This window comes from Lepisma saccharinum, chromosome 20 (assembly GCF_977018435.1).
Source record: "Lepisma saccharinum chromosome 20, izLepSacc3.1, whole genome shotgun sequence".
In the NCBI taxonomy this organism is placed as follows: domain Eukaryota; kingdom Metazoa; phylum Arthropoda; class Insecta; order Zygentoma; family Lepismatidae; genus Lepisma; species Lepisma saccharinum.
Genome location: NC_139248.1, coordinates 45214943 through 45231608, shown reverse-complemented (window position 1 = coordinate 45231608; position 16666 = coordinate 45214943). Strand labels below are relative to the sequence as shown.

The 16666-nt window shown below is 37.6% G+C and overlaps 1 protein-coding gene across 1 annotated transcript in view; it reads right to left on the bottom strand.

Annotated features, from left to right (window-relative positions):
• Positions 1–11564, bottom strand: part of LOC146003451 (trypsin-1-like) — a 44373-nt gene extending 32809 nt beyond the window's left edge. Inside the window, exons 1-2 of the mRNA XM_083141736.1 lie at positions 11529–11564; positions 4228–4357 (exon numbers count right to left, since the gene is read on the bottom strand). Coding sequence (XP_082997862.1) covers positions 4228–4357; positions 11529–11564 — 166 coding nt within the window. The remainder of the gene's footprint in view (positions 1–4227; positions 4358–11528) is intronic.
• Positions 11565–16666: the final 5102 nt, after the last annotated feature.

Here is a 16666-nt window from a genome sequence, read left to right as displayed (position 1 = left end):
ACTGATCACTCAATCGCTGCTCGACATCACGTGACCCCGCTCGAGCGCCGCCCTAGCGGTAAGAAATAACAACACGTCATCACACAACGTGCGAAAAAAAAATTCTTGTAACATAAATGCAGCTCTTACTTGCTCAATGTTCTTTTTATATCACGTATAACACGGGGCCTCTTTTATCTTGGCCACTCTGTAGAAAAGAGACATGAAATAATACCCAAAGACGTCAACCATTATGAATTTATGTTACATACATTTTTATTTCACTTTCCAAAACCTAGGAGCTCGAAATAATACATGCCATGAGATTTACTAGACAGTCTGCTTTTCTGTGATTGATTCGTCGTGCCCAGTCGGGGATTACTACCGTTCAAGGTAAAAGGGGAAGGGGAAGAAATCCACCACAGGACCATGACGTATGAAGTAACATGTTCACAGACATCCAATACAACTGATAAGGGTTCACCTAACCTTGAAAGTGTGGGAAACACGTTTCACGCTGGTTTCCAGAATGCTGTGGCTATATCTGGAACTAACGGTCGAATGAGAAATCGTTTGTAACATTTAACAATGACATTTCGCATTTACAAAATATGAGATATGTAGACTTTGATTTATTTATTATAGTAGACGGTAGAGAATTACTTACCACGAAAGTCAAGTTCTAAATTGCAGACATCAAAATCTACTCCAGGTTGTAAAATAAATTTGTGATAGACAGCAGATAGGTTAATAAGGTTTACAAGATTGCTAACGACTCTTAAGATAAACGTTAACGTTCGACGAAGGTTATTGAGTGAGAAAATGGGAAATTGTTAAAAATAGCGGCCTAGTTGAGTGAAGATCGAAGGTTCGAATCTCTTATAGAACCGGCTATTTTTTCCACTAATTTTTGGTGCGTAATAGATTTAATGTATTGTCGACATTTATAAGAAATAAAATATGAAAACTCTCCTCCTCCGTAGCAGTGCGGTCTAACACTGTGTTTTGGACTCCAACTGCAGCGGGACGGCATGTATTCGAGTTGTCCTGTGTTCCCGGCCTGCTATGTGTATAGGACCGGCGGCAACCCACCATAGTGAGGAAATTGGGGAGCTACGATTGACTGGTGTAACCCGGTTTCATATATCTTCTATAACGGCTGAGGGTTCGACGTGCTGACCGACGTCACCTCGTTGCCAGTTGAAGATCTCCACAACTATAGGTAGGATTGTGGAAGCGAGATTGACAGTCAGGAGATAGCCCAAGGCCCTTCGAGGTTTTAAAATATGAAATCTATTCCTTCCGTAAATCTAATTTCTCGTTATTGTCACGTGAAATTTCTTTTCAGTATGACTCCTGCAATACTAATAAGTTCCTAAGTCAGATAGTGAGATTGACAGAGAGATATTAAAATATGAGTTCACTGTTTAAAAACTAAGCATTAACACATTTTTATATTCACATACCTCTTTACAAATTCCTGAGCACGTCACTACAAATGAACCAATCTAGTGCACACTAGAGCCTTGGCTTATCAATACCTATGGGGTATCCTACAACTAGAATCAAACCACAACCTCAATTTTCGAAGCTGTAGCCTCTTCATGTAAAACGATTGCGTCGTAAATATAGTGGATTTTGCTTAAATGTTTTGTGACATTCATACCACCTTTATTTCATTTGCTACAAAGGAGCGTTTTGGTGTGTTGTTTATAAAGAGGCGGGTGGGGATTATATTTCTAATGCACATTGAACAAATTGGTCTTAACTTATAATCATGCCGTATGAAGGAACGAACTCGTGGGGTAGTGGTTATCGCAATGGGTTGTCACTCTAATGGTCGTAGGTTCAAATCCCTACGGTGGCAAAAACTTTTCGTAAGCTTTATTCGTCCCCATTGTTACTATTTGAATTAGTCTTCTTTGAAATTAACAACGAAAGATTATACAATTAACTCTCTCTCTTTCAAAATGGTAAGATGAGGACAGGTTTCTTATTATAAGAATTGGTAATTTTAGTGGTCTCAACGCATCTAAAATAAAAAATACTAGATCGACGATATTTTCCTACTGAATTCTAAGTCCACTTTATGCACAGATAGGCTAATCGGGACTGAACCTACAGTTTAAAGTGAGATACGAACCACTATGTGTCTCCACTTGTTATCCTGCACTGTACTTAAACAAACAGCTCCCCGCCCCCATTTCTAAAACAAATTTACAATAAATATGGTATTTGTAAGATAATCATTATTGATTTGATTGTTTTTATTACTGAACGTCAAATAAAACATTTTCTATAATCACCTCTTCGTCCCATCTCTCCCAATATCTTTCTGTTCCTCTCTTTTCTACCTTCGCCCCCACCCCTCCCACACACATGTATCAAAATAAATATTTTCTTAGGTTTGTATGTGTATAAATAAACACTAAATACCCCCAAAAATACTATTTATTTTCTACTCTCTGTCACCCCTCTCTCACTCCCACAACCCCCTCATTATTATTGGCGTTCGCCAGACCATAGCGGTAATGTATCGACGTCTTGTAATCAGTGTGTCCTCTTCCGAGTTCCAGTCAGGTCGCATAATGTTTCACATTCCAATTTAAATGTATCCCGAGTCGTGATTAGCCTATGTGTGCAAAAAGTGATGTTAAAACGAACTCTTGACCTCAATCATGCAATTTGTGTATTTTCTTTCAGCTGTGGATCCCTCTTTTCGCGAAAAATAACGAATTAACCTAATCATTAACTCAATAAATAAAAATACATCTCTAAATTAATTAATGAAAACTGTCATTACACCCAAACCACTATTTTATCGTAAATGTAAATGAAATGTCATCTCACGTAGTGAAAACAATGTGAAAATTGTTCTAAGGAGTGATATATATGATTGTCAAACACATACATGAATACATATATTAAGTTCGTGAACTATAATTGGGACAATTTAATACTAATTTGAAACGATTAAAGTCAATTAAAGCGACAAAGTAAACTTTTGCGCAATCTTTCTGCCGATTCGCATTATTGAAACAATATTTAACCACTGGGGGTGTTATCTCATATTTGAAAATGCTGCATTGGTTGAATTTCCTGTGGACATGACCGTGAGTCACGCCTCCTGCTCCGCCGAATCGAACTACACTCTGATTGGAAGATCGTATATTTCACAACACTTCCTTGTTTCAGAGCTACCAACATAATTTCGTAAGACGTTGGACTTAGAAAAAATCCATGCGACAGATTTTTTTAACATGACTGTACCAATTTCTTTCGCTTTTGCTGCAAGAATATAGAAATTAAGGTTTTGTATTGAGATTGTATAGCTACACAGAATATCTGCATTATCTGGTTGATTAATTTTGGGTAAACTTAAAGACAATTTAATTGATTAGGTAACTTGGAAAGTTTACGGTCAACCTAACATGTTTTTTTGTTTTATTTAATCAATTGATTTTACATACAAAAGTTCATACAAAAGCGGTTACGAGTTTTACTGTTGCTGACCAATATTCCCGATAATATTTTTCAAAGATATACAATGTTTAAATTTTCCGTCAGGAAGTTTCTAGCGGTTTTCAACTCTTTCTTTGTGCTATGGTAGGAATTTTTGTGGTGGCCATAGTGACTTCCTGAATGAAAGTTTTGGTGCAAATATTCAATATCATACATTTTTCTTCTAACTATATTCGTCGGGAGGGTAAATGTCGAAATTTAACTACATAAGAGAAATAAATATACCTTAATTATCTACTGTGAAATGACGACAAGGAGTTTAGAGCTTTAAGACGATCGCCTCCAGATGATGACGTCTTGACTGAGCGCTGTGGCCTGAACCTCAAGATGGTCTTGGCCAGAGAGGATAACACGCTACTCTCGTGCATGCAGATAGTCTTTTAGCAAAGATAGAAGTTTGCCATGGATGTGAAATCGGGATTGTAATTTATGAAGAAGGAGATTACGGTTGATTTTATCGAAGGCTTTTGAATACCCAAATATATAACGTCAAGCTGGGAATTGTTTGAGATAGACTGAGTAGCATGAGAAAGTAATACCTATAGATTGGTAGATTTGATGTTGTCTTTGAATGGGGCGTGACTATCTTTGAAACGTTTGTTCTTAAAGACCTTCTATAATTCTTTATCCCTTCATATTCAGACGTTAACTAAGCATGAACGATTAATGTACGGTATTTGGCTGCCTTTGATATTAGACCTAGGCTTCTTCCATGCAGTAACTCACCGCAATCCTTGTAAACCACGCTTCCGTATTGCACATTGACGTACTTGAGCGACGCAGACGAGTTCCTTTTGCCTTCTCTGCCTCCATGCAACTCCTCTCCTGCAGAAGAGTCTTCTTTGTTCGCTTCAAGCTGAAATAAAGGTGTTTTATATTTTTTCACATCATTTTTTTTAACTATTTTAAAAATGTGTGTTACACTATCTGTATGAATATCGCTCACAAGCAAACAATACTTTTAAAAGTAATCTTATAACAGGTATTGGATCACTTCGAATGGGTTTACTCATTAGTTTCTTACGAAGTTACATGTTAGTAATTAAATAGAATCCAAACATACCACTTATTAGAATTTATTTCTACTTTCCATGTAATTCAATTGACTGTATAATTTAATGGTGGCCAATAATACATAAAATTAAAACTATTAGATCTTGATGTTATTAACGTAGGACTAAATCACATTATGTAAGAGTCAAGGTGAAGTTTTCCTTCAATTCAGCGGCGTTATAGAATGACACAGATGTCACTAGAGCAGCCAAAGCTGTTTCAGAGGGAAGAAAATTGATCGTCCATCCAGCAGAAATAAGAAATAAGTCAAAGCTCCGAAGTGAGCGTATAGGTTGCTGCTTAAATCTTAAGAGCAATAACAAACTAGTATAATTTTGATGATTTAGAATATATAAATAGGATTTCAAATATTGCATTGTCGTATATGAACCGCTTCTATTACTTTGCAAAGATTAGGTTGATCTTTACTGGTTTTTGTGTTATATCAATTAATTGCTGGCCAGCTGCAAGTTGAAGGATTAATTAATATGTTTTCATATTTATGTTTTATGTGTGTGATTGTGCGTATATAAATGTACTTATTGGATTGTGCATCATCATATTAGATTCCCCTATGCTTAGCTACCCAGTTGAGGGAGCTGTAGTTTGAAAAAGGCTGTTGCCGTGGAAAATTCCAGTTCTACGTGGTGAACTTCCACGGACTTCCGCCCTGTCTATAAAAGCGCCGCTTTTGGCGTAAACATCAAGTTAAAAACTGCAATTACCAGTGCGTAGTCACAGATCGGTTAGTTGTGAACTCTCCAGCCTAAGAATTGCCTATTATTATTATCTCACCCAACAGGTCGTTAGGTGCCTGTGCTTGCCCTGAGTTGATAGCTTTCTGGAGATGAGGCCTGCTCGAAAAGGTGTTTTTATTTTTCAAACGAAAAATCAGTCCTTTTCCGGATTTGCGACGACGAGGAATCTTCGTTTCTGAGAGCAACTTCTATTGATTGGATAGCCCTTGTCTCTCATTTCTTCAAGAGCTTAGTCCACTTATGGTGACTAGACTGATGATAGAGATATGAATGTAGCATTTAGTGGAAGACAATCCTTTTCTGAAACACTTTCCACTTGTTTTCCCCGCTAGAACAGTTTTGCACATGTTCCGAAAACGCATGATAATGTCCAACGGGCGAGAGCGAAAATGGTGCAGCGTAAGGAAACGCACTGAAATGCTCTATACTAGTTTTGCTAGAAAGCAGCATTGGCAATCGGAACATCATTAAGTAGAGTTTAGGTTCACGGAGCTAGTTTCCCTAACTCTGCGGTAAAGGAAGTACTTATGGTGAAAGCCATAGGTGCGCATTTTTGTTTTAAAGTTTTATGGTTGAATCTGAGTAATGCACCTATAGAAGCAACTTGTAAATGTGTAAATAGAAAAACTACGTAATAAACCCTTGTAATCCTCCAGATATAATGCTTTGATTTAAAGATTAACTCCCTGAGCAAAATACTGCAAATTACCAGTAGTTTATTTACTGTCTGTACTTGTGTATTGCATTTAAACGAACCCAGAGACAAATATAAATATTATGTATAACCCCCTTTTCCGAAAATCAGGCGTTATTGTTAATTAATCTGCACTCGACAACCCAGAGAGAGATGTGGAAAGAGAGAGATTGGATGAATGAAGGAAAGTTAGTAACAAGGGCAGGAATAAAGAACGGAATCGGAGATACATTACAACTTTGATTGTGACACTGCAACAATGGCAACATTATCTGAAGTATTCTAACGCGATGCGTAACGAGCAACTCTTTGAAGCGCCTCAGCAGACGACGAAATAAATACTTCTTCTTCTTCTTTTCTCAGTTTCTGACACTCTAAAGCCTATTCAGTACTCGTTTGGTAGTATTCTTGGTCAGTATTGCTGCTACAACTACTTTTCGTCTTCTTCTTTTTCTAAGAGAACCAAAACTAACAAGCCTAACCTAACAACGAACGCATTCCACAGACTCCACAAGGCTACCAGCCAATGGCGATGCTTAAAACAGTTGTAGAAGAATTCACTACTATTACGAAACAGAGCTCGCTAATAGAAACTGATTATTTTGTACCGAGGAGAAATCTGAATTTACTAATCCACCCCGCATCCTAAATTTCTACAAGCGTCTAGCCAATTTTTATGTTCATGGTGGTGTTATGTTACTTCGATTGTGACAACGTGTTGGGTGTTTTTATTGGCCATAAAACACCAGCATTCCGAACTTCATAGATACTTCCTCATTCCTGAAATAGTAAGTTGTTGTTGTGAAAGATTTCTCTCCTCTTCTTCACTTTCGCTTCCCATGTAAACACAAACTTGACACTTTAGTTTTCTTTGAACCAGCACGTTAAATGGTGGACTCGCTACGTAAGTTCCCCGGTTCAAATCTTTGCGTAAGCAGGGGTACCCACAGGGGGGACTATGGCGTAGAATGAGCCATCGAGATTTTGGGAGGAATTTTTTTTCCCCTTCATATAATATAAAATTCAACATTTGTATGTTTTTCCAATATATATGTAAATATTTTACACCTTAAATGCACTATTAAATCCATTAGATGAAGAAAATAATGTGTTTAAGGGTATTATCGAAGGGGGAGGAGAGAAATATCCAACTCTTACATATTAGGCCTTCATTGACACGTGGGTTCTGAGGGGGGGGGTTCTGAATATAACTTGAGGAGGACAGTCTCCAACTTAGATTATAGCTGGTATTTTGGTTAGAGGGGGATTGAGCATTAAATTGAGTGGGGTATCCAATTCTTGTGTTTTACTATTGTCGTAGACTGTTGTGGAAATTCTGGTGTGGAAACTGAAAATTATTTTTTTGGAGGAGGCAATATCCACTCTTCAAAATTAACAGTAAGTCTAACATTGGCATGGGAATTTTGGTGGTAGGATTGAGTATTAAATTTAAAGGGATTTCTGGTGTGGAGAGAGTTCGAACATTAAATTTTGGAGACTGTATTTAGCGATATAGTATCTACACGTTTTCAACCCCGAACGTGCTAAGAAAGTATTGACACCCCATTAAATTAATATTATTGAAAGCCTGCAAAGAAACGAATGTAAAAAATCTTCTAGCTAGCTTCGCTCGCAATTTTGTGTTTCTAGGATGCGTGTTTGGCGCTTTAATGAGATGAATGTGAACTATACCTACATAACAAGACATAAACGATATTCTCGATATTCATTAATAACATCACTTCTTAAAATATAATGATTAGTGTTGGTATACTGCTTAATTTAAAGAAAATGCATCATTTGGAACAGAAATATATCGAATCCGCATTTCTAACTTCTTGTCACAGGAAAGTGAAATTTGCACGGAAGATGTATCTCTTATAGAATCCACGTAATTATTGTTATGGGTTACTACCCCAAGAAAACGGGAGGAGGTGCTGTTTGAAAGAGAAACCGTATATATTTTCGCCCTGAGCTAGAATTTCTAGTTAGGGTTCTGTAATGTCTCGTCAAACAATAATCAAATCGGTCATACGGCTGGAGCATGTTATTTGATTTGCCAAGGTTAAATTTTCTATTTTTATCTTAAGTTGTGTAACAATTTGTGTTAAAACTCAAATTGTGAGTTTTATATGGACACCCCTGTTTAAGGAAGAGGGGCAGATCAAGTATAGTGTTCATTAAAGTTAATAAAGAATTGACTTTCGGTATACACTCTGTCGTAATTAAATACTTTGTGGGGATATGGTTTGAGGGCGCGAATGATATGATTTTGGGTGGATGTGTGTGGGGATGGGCACCCCTGGGCGTAAGTGTTCTTTGCGAATCTCACTTAATCTCATCACATCATTCATTACCTATCCTCATTGTGGCGATTAGCCAGGAGTGATAGGAAAGCGACGTTGAATAACAAAAATACAAATACAATAAATAAGTTTACGTTGGGCCTAAAAGAAAAATAGTCATGGTGCCCTCCCAAACGACAATGCTATTTTTGAAAAATACAGAATACTTTCCTATCAATGACGTATTTAGTGGGTTCCTAAAAAACATGCCAAATACTAAAATTAAATAATGAAAATATATTTATTTAGCATTTGTTGTATCACCAAGGATTAATTATTTTCGCCAAACTTACTGGAAGGTATGGATTGGACTTTCATCATATGTCTTTCAATGGCAGTACGAAAGAATATTTATGCACACTACTACTTTTAAAAATGTCCGTAAAATATTAATATACTCTTCAACAACTGGATCTAACATCATTTTTAGTTATTCAATAATATTTAATTCTTTATCTTTTTGACGTTAATTTATTTCCCAGGACAGCTGTTTTACACAAATATTGGCGCTTAACTACACGTAAGCTAGGCAGTGACGACGCCAGAGGGGAGGCAAGGGGGCGGGCGCTCCCCCAGTCATACGCTTCGCCCCCCGTCCGCCCTCCTCCCAACTGAAGTTAAGAAAATATGGAATAATAAGAGAGTTAATGTCTAAGACTATGACGATATTCACCTTTTCTAAGTGGTGTATTATGCATGATATCACTTTTCCTGCTTACAATATCAACTTGACTAACAAGTATTAATTTGTTTTAGTATATATCTACGTATATGCGTGTGTGACTTTCGTTCAAGATTCGATCGCCGACCAGGGCATAGACGATTTTTAATTCATTTATGTCCTGTAATCGTCACGATTAACCTAAGTTTTAACCAGTTTTAAGAACTGAAAAAAGCGTTGTATGTGGATAGTTTTAAAACATCACGAACATTCTGAGGACCATAAAACATAATTTGTAGTACGGGTAAATTATTCTAATTGTGGTCGTTAGTGACAACGCTATTTAGTAAAATACATTCAAAGGTGATTCAAGATTTGATTTAAGCCCACTGTATGCACAGTAAGGCTAATCGGGACTGGACCTACATTATAAAGTGCCTCCACCGGGTATCGAACCGGGGATGAAAGGTGATCCAAGAAAACCGACACTACATGTCAGTTGTGGATGCATCGCGGTTTCTTACTATTCATGGCCTTGATTTTCGAGATGATGAGTCTGAGGCAAACCTTAACAATGGAAATTTCTTCGATACTCTTGAAGTTACTTTCAAAATGATGGGATATTATTCGGAAATATATTGAACTTGAACCTTGAAATGCAAATTACACTCAAAATTAGATTCAAAACAAATTAATCTGCGTAATGTCCAAACTAATTCTCAGCAAAATACGCCAGGAAGTGGAAGAGGCGAAAGTATTCACACTGATGTCAGATGAAACAAAAGACATTGCGAAAAAGCTACATGACAGATATTTCTATCGCGGACAGGGAAAAGAACGCTTTTTAGGATTTGCCACACTTCAATCAAGATACAGGTTCGCTCTTTCTCGTACATATCGAAATCAAAGAACGTCATCCCAAGAACTCCATAGGTGCCTGTAATTGTGTAGAACGAACATACTTTGGAGTGATAGTGTGAGATGTGTACAAGAGTGTGAATATTTCTTGAATTATGAGATAAATGTAACATTTTTCAGATTTTTATTCCTGTTATAACATTTCCCTGAAAGGTGAAATTCAGATTTTGCCCAAAACTCTTCAGCGTTACGAAGATGGAACGAAAGTACTCAACTTAATGGATTTCTTCGAAATCCTAGGAAATTATAAATTGGCATTTCACGAGATTCACACTCTAGTTGTATTCTCTGTAACAATTCCAGTTTCCAATGCAGCGTGTGAAAGAACCTTTCCTTGTTCGAAACCTCTGAAAAGCTTTGCTCGAAACAGGATGCTTGATGCCAGCTGCCTCATTTGGCTGTCTTTGCAATTGATAAGAAGTGTCAAATCCTGGACGTACCGAAGGTGGGCAATGTGTTCTCCAAAGCACGTACGTAAGATTTCTCCTACAGGAGAATTGCACTTTAGTAAGTGACTTTCGTTGCTTCTAATACTTAAGATTAATTTCTTCCAACGTCATGTTTATTTCGCAAGAGAATTAAACTCTTCGAAACATATTTTTCGTCATTTATATTATTACCTATCTTAGAACTTGAATACTTATAGTTTCACCTCAAGAAAGAAGATGAATTATAAAATTATAAGTGTCTTCCAATACTGAAATAGGCCACTAGAAACAACGCAACTTGCGGCAGTTCCCACGAATAAAAAAAAAATTAATGTCTTTATTAAAGCGAATCATATGGAGATAAACTCTTAATCAAGAAGTAAATTTAGGCAGTAAACGTCCATTCTAAATAAATGACAAACATGAAACATCATACATGAATATAATAATAATAATTTTTATTATTATTTATTATTATTATAAGTATTATATATATATATATATATAAATACATATTATATTTATATATTGTATTTTCGGTCGTTTTAATGTGACTGCCCCCAACATTACTTTGTCGCTACCCTTTCGTCCCCCCCCCTCACTTTTCCCTCGCGCCATCACTGAAGCTAGGTAATGAATACTTGCTACCTATTCTTATTCTTCCTGTTTACTTATTCATGCAATAATAACAATACATATTAATATTAATTATTATTTATTACAATATTACACATTATTTTGAATAGGTTTATTAATTATATTAACGTATTATTCTTGAACATTTATATTATTATTGTTGTTATTAATATTATTTCTGAGACACTTGGTCTGGACCTCCCCCCGATATATACACATATCGTAACATACCTTAATATGTGGAATCTTATTTGGGTGATGTAGCTCACTGATTATTCATCCTTGTTTATGGTGCAACTCGCTGCTCATGGCGAGCTTGATGGTAAGGAACAAGGGGTACAATTATGCACTTAAGTGAATGGCAATACATAACTCTTGAGTTTCACACCACTACAGATTGGATCAGCCTGCTTTGATAGAAGATATACCTGTCTCTGTCTGAAGCTGAAGATCTGCGGTGAGTGGTTATTCTCGAGACCGTACAATTGAGCCCGACTTGCGACTCACTCAACATATCCTTGCCCAAATCCTCACTCTGCCTCCTCTCTCAAAGTTCGCTCTAGTCTCCATCACCGATAGGTTAAAACTGACCCCTCACTCTCTCGTAGTGTTGTTTCTGATCTGCCCTGTTCTGCCCCTGTCTATCAGAATACACACTATTTATCCTCCAAGGATTGCTGTCGTAAATACTAGGTCGATGCACTTCTTTATTTCCTCGAAGTTGTTTGTTACCTGGTGTCCTACTAAGATTGATGTAACAACTTTACTCAGCAATACTTGGGAGTTCCTAGCGAATGCTTCCTGGCTGTGATTCGGATAGTTAAGAATTGAGAGTAATTATCTTTTGTGTTCTTAATAAAATGTATGATATTGTATAGAAATTATACGATATATCTTTATACGTGTCTGCGTTGGATTAATTTTAGATTAATTTCGACACTATAGAAAGTAATATAACAAAAATAGTAACAAAATAGAATTACGCATGTACAGTCATGGAAAAAAGTTCTTCCCCATAAGGCTTTAATAGGAGCAAGTAATGCAGGAGGGTAGGCAACACATATTGCACCCTTCGATGATCGGGTGATTTTGCCTGTCTTAACACCGAGAAATGTGTTCCACGCGAAGGTCAACATGACAGGAAAGCAAAGAGGGTCACGTGACTATTGGTTACGTGGAGTGTTGTTGTGCTTCTCCACGTCCCCAGTTCTTGATCCACGTTGCAGAAAAAGTAGAGCTGCATGCAATATATGAAAATAGGTTGTTTTCAACTACACGCTTAATTATAATTTTCCCAATTGTAAATCTATCAGACGTGTCTCCCGATTTAGTCGGGACAGTCTTTTACTTTGAATTCCTGTTTGTCATAGGCGTAACTTGACGGGAGCAGAAAGGGCATTTGTAACCCCCCCCCCAAATCAGGTTTCTTAAAGCTGCTAAAACAGGAATTAAATACTATGATTTGACGTGTCCAAAAAAAGTATTATATTGACAGATTGTTCCCAAATACGTAGATAGCAATTTAATACTTTGAAAGTGTCTCAGATTTGTTTATTATGTCACATCTTAGTGTGGCACAGGTCTACTACAAAAGTGGAATTTCGTAACAGAAATATGAACCCACTCCTTTTATTTCGTAGCCGATTTCATCTTGAAACTGAAACTAAGAATATTAGTTAACAATGTCATTGGTAAACAATAAAAAAATGTGTTAGACCCAATTCTTTAATACCTTATCATAATCTTTATCGCAATTTTAAATTTTGTTGTAAGTCCACTTTATGCAAAAAAAAAGGTAAAGTTCTCACCTGTGCTTAGCGCTACGCCATGAAGGCGTATAGGGGGTGTGGGGGTAACGCCCCACACTTTCTTGATTCGTTCGTGAGTGGGGGTGATGTGATCAGCATCACGCCCCTGACCGCCTTTACCCCCAGGGTTTCCCCCAGGTACCCATGTCATTCGACGCTGGGTGAGCGCCGGGGCCGCTTCCAACGTTAGAAAAGTTACCGGGCTTGAACCGGCCGGGGATTGAACCCGGGGCCTAAAGCATGGTAGTCAGACGCGTTACCGACTGAGTCACCGGCACAGATAGACTAATCTGAACTGCATACAGTTTAAAGTGGGATCCGAACCACTATGTGCGATCACCTGGTATCGTACCCGAGACCCCTTGATTACATGGCCTTACCACTACGCCATCAGTGAGGCGCACACAATCTTTCTATTTCGACCCTATTAAACCTATATGTATCATATAAGAGGTTGTTTAACGTTGCTATGCCTCTATCGATTATATTTAGCCAGTATTCGAGCACATAGCATCAGGTTTCATAGAATATAAGCTTCTCTTCCATGTTTATGGTTTCCTGTCTGCAGTAGAAAAACTGGCAGGTTCCCATAGCTTTTCTTTCAATAGTCTTCCAATGGTTGCATATCATATCACTCAAATTTGATTCATTCGTTTCGAACACAATCCCCGATGGCGCAGTGGGATCGTGGGCGCCTTGTAATTAAGGGATCCCGGGTTTCGATACTCGGTGGAGGAACATAGTGGTTCGGATCCCCCTTTAAACTGTAGGTCCATTCACGATTAGCCTAACAGGACATAAAGTGGACTTAAGACACCAAATCAAGCAACCAACACAATCCCGTTATTGTCCAGATTATCGAATCCAGAGCCTTCGTCGCGAATAACATAAGCAGGAAGACAACGTGAAATAACCGAACAGAAACAGAACCTAAAACCTACATCGGATAGATTGGATTAAGTCGACGATACAGCACGGGTTCTGAAATGAAAAAGAATACGAAAGTTGAAGGACCTCTATACGCAACCACTTTTCCTCCACTCAATGGGGAAGATATCCTTCTAGCTGAGAAGCCTTTACGTAGGAGTGCCCTGAGGGAACTTCAAGGCCACGACGATAAAGTGTTCTAGTGCAATGACGGGACCAAAACATACGTCAGATAGCTGTGTTCCTCCTTATTTCGTACGCCATTGAATACTGGAACACGTGACCTCGTCTTTGATAGAGCAGAAGCCTGCTTGCTTGCCACCACCCTTTAGTTCAGTGACCTTCGCCCGTAGTCAGAAAGAGTGAATGACTCACCAGATACTTGTTGTCTGTGAGGCTACACAAGAATAGATATTTCGTTAGTGGCTGTAAGTATTGTTTCATCTGCAGTTATATCAGTTAACATTTCAATAGTTTTCTAATGGTTACGTTAGTGATAAACATGTAAATTAGTTCTCGAGAGTGAACGTTTTATCTATTTGAACGGGGGATTTTTATACAGCCTGCATGTATTATTTTTTCCTGAAACAAGAAGAAATTCGAAGACGCAAAAAGAGTTGTATAAGAGTAGTTAACAAAAGGAAAAAAGAAGAAGAAAACGAAAATGTAAATGCTGAAATAAATTATGGTAGAGATCGAGTGAATAACATTTTGTCATGGGGCCTCCTCGATGGCGTAGTGATAACGTCGTCGCCTTGTAATCAGTGGATCCCGGGTTTGATACACGATGGATGCATATAGTGGTTAGTATCCCACTTTAAACTGAAGGTCGAGTCCAGATTAGCATATCTGTGCACCAAACCAAAACTAAGAAAGAAATTGTCACAGTGTAAGAAAATTTCATGTTCAACCAGATACGAAACAAAAGGGAATAATATATTGCAGGTTGGAGTTCACATCTGTAGCATCTAATCAGCACAATTATGAATCGCAACATATCGTATGAGATCCATTTTTATTATACATGTATGATAATATAAGAGAAGTAGAGGAAAGAGAAAACCAAGCGAAACACGGACGCCTTCTCCAGAATTTCAAATCTCGTTACATAAGGTTCTGGGTTGGAGTCCCGAACAGGCATGACTTTCTTGTTATTGCCCTTTTATCTGCTTCATTTCATCATAATTCATCGTTATGGTTTACCTGCAGGGGAAGAATAATGACAATAATTGCCAATACAAAGCTAATGACAAACAGAACAACTTGATTACGGAGATGCCAAGAAGAAACGAGACTTGACAGTTTCTCCGTCTCTCGGTTTGTCGAACTGAAAATTGCTCTTCCGTTCTCGGTCTCGATTAGTTAAATATAGAAATCGAAAATGTATGTGAATGAATATACATGTATTTTATATATTCCGGTTTTTTAGGAGATTTCGTGAGAGATGAAATAAATACTCTTCCATCGTATTTATTTTTATAATTTTTATTCCCTGTTCGATGATCGCGACGATAAGGACGAGTGACCATTACATGAAATTGATGACGAAATAGTCAAACACCCCCGACAAGGACGGTACTCAAACCCGGGAGCTTTGGCGACGATATCGAATGTCAATCACTTAATGAGCTTGACCACCGAGCCTGCTTAATGTTGTTTCTGTCAGGTAATTCGTAATAACTGTCAATATCCCACATTCACTATCATTTTCTTCATAATTTATCTTATTGTTGTGCACCTGAATTCAAAGAATTAGTTGAAAGGCAAACATGCAAGATTGAATGTCTCTGATGTTACTTCGTGCCGAATAATATGACGTGGTATTATGGTATGAATTTATTAATCATATAATATGCCTATTCATTCCATTGATTGATCCCAATTGAGCACACAAAATATGCTATAATGTCCACTCCATGGAGGAGTGGTTAGCACAGCGCGCTACGATGCCATGGGTCCATGGTTAGAATCTCGACTTGGGCGTGGGTGTCCTTGGTAAGTGTCCCTTCATCAATTTCATCATAGCATCACTCATCTTCATCGTCGCTATTTGCCAAAAGTGAAAGAATAGCAAATCTAAATAACAAACATCCAATCAAATCGAACATCTCTACCGATTTAATTCTATACGGTACCGAATTCCCACTTTATTACTGCATCTTAAGTCATTTTACAGCATCTCAATTGTTTTCCGATTCGAAAACATTTGGAATGTTGTTTTGTGCAGTTGATTGTGCATTGTTTAGTTGTTGGGATTGTTTAATTAACGTCGCATTAATTAGTTTTAGACCAATCGTGACGGGGGAAGCAAGAGCACAAAGAAAGCGAAAAAGACAAGGAAGAGACCACGGCTTTCTTTAAAGATAGCATCCCGTGAATACAACTCAAGTGACTGCAGAATATTATGAATAAAATTTATTTCGCTTTTTCCTTTTATTTCTGTTTCAGTTATTTTACTTCGCTTTTCTTCTACCACTCGCGTTACTCGTGTCGGTGAGGAAGAATTATAAACTCGTGAAATGGACGATGGTACAAAAAAATATATGCCTCTCCCACGGTTCGAAACTGTCAGTACAAAATATTGTCTTATTTTTAAAATTTACGGGCAAATATGGTTTGTCACGTAGCAATTTTCGCTTATCTCTTTCTCAAGGGGTTCCATTGCCTCTCTGATGTCGTAGTGGTAACGTCTTCGCCATGTAATGAAAGGCTTCCGAATTCAATACCAAATAGAGAGGCATTTGGTTCGAATCCCATTTTAATCTGTAGGTCCAGTGCATGAACTGGACTTAAACAATTAACGTGTGGCATGTGGTCTGTGATGAGAACCATCATTTCAGCGAACCTTCTTGACAATGACTCTAATATCACTTGATAGAATAGTATATCCTTACGAGTAGCTCTTGTCAAGGAACCAGTTCCTGAAATTTTCTTCTG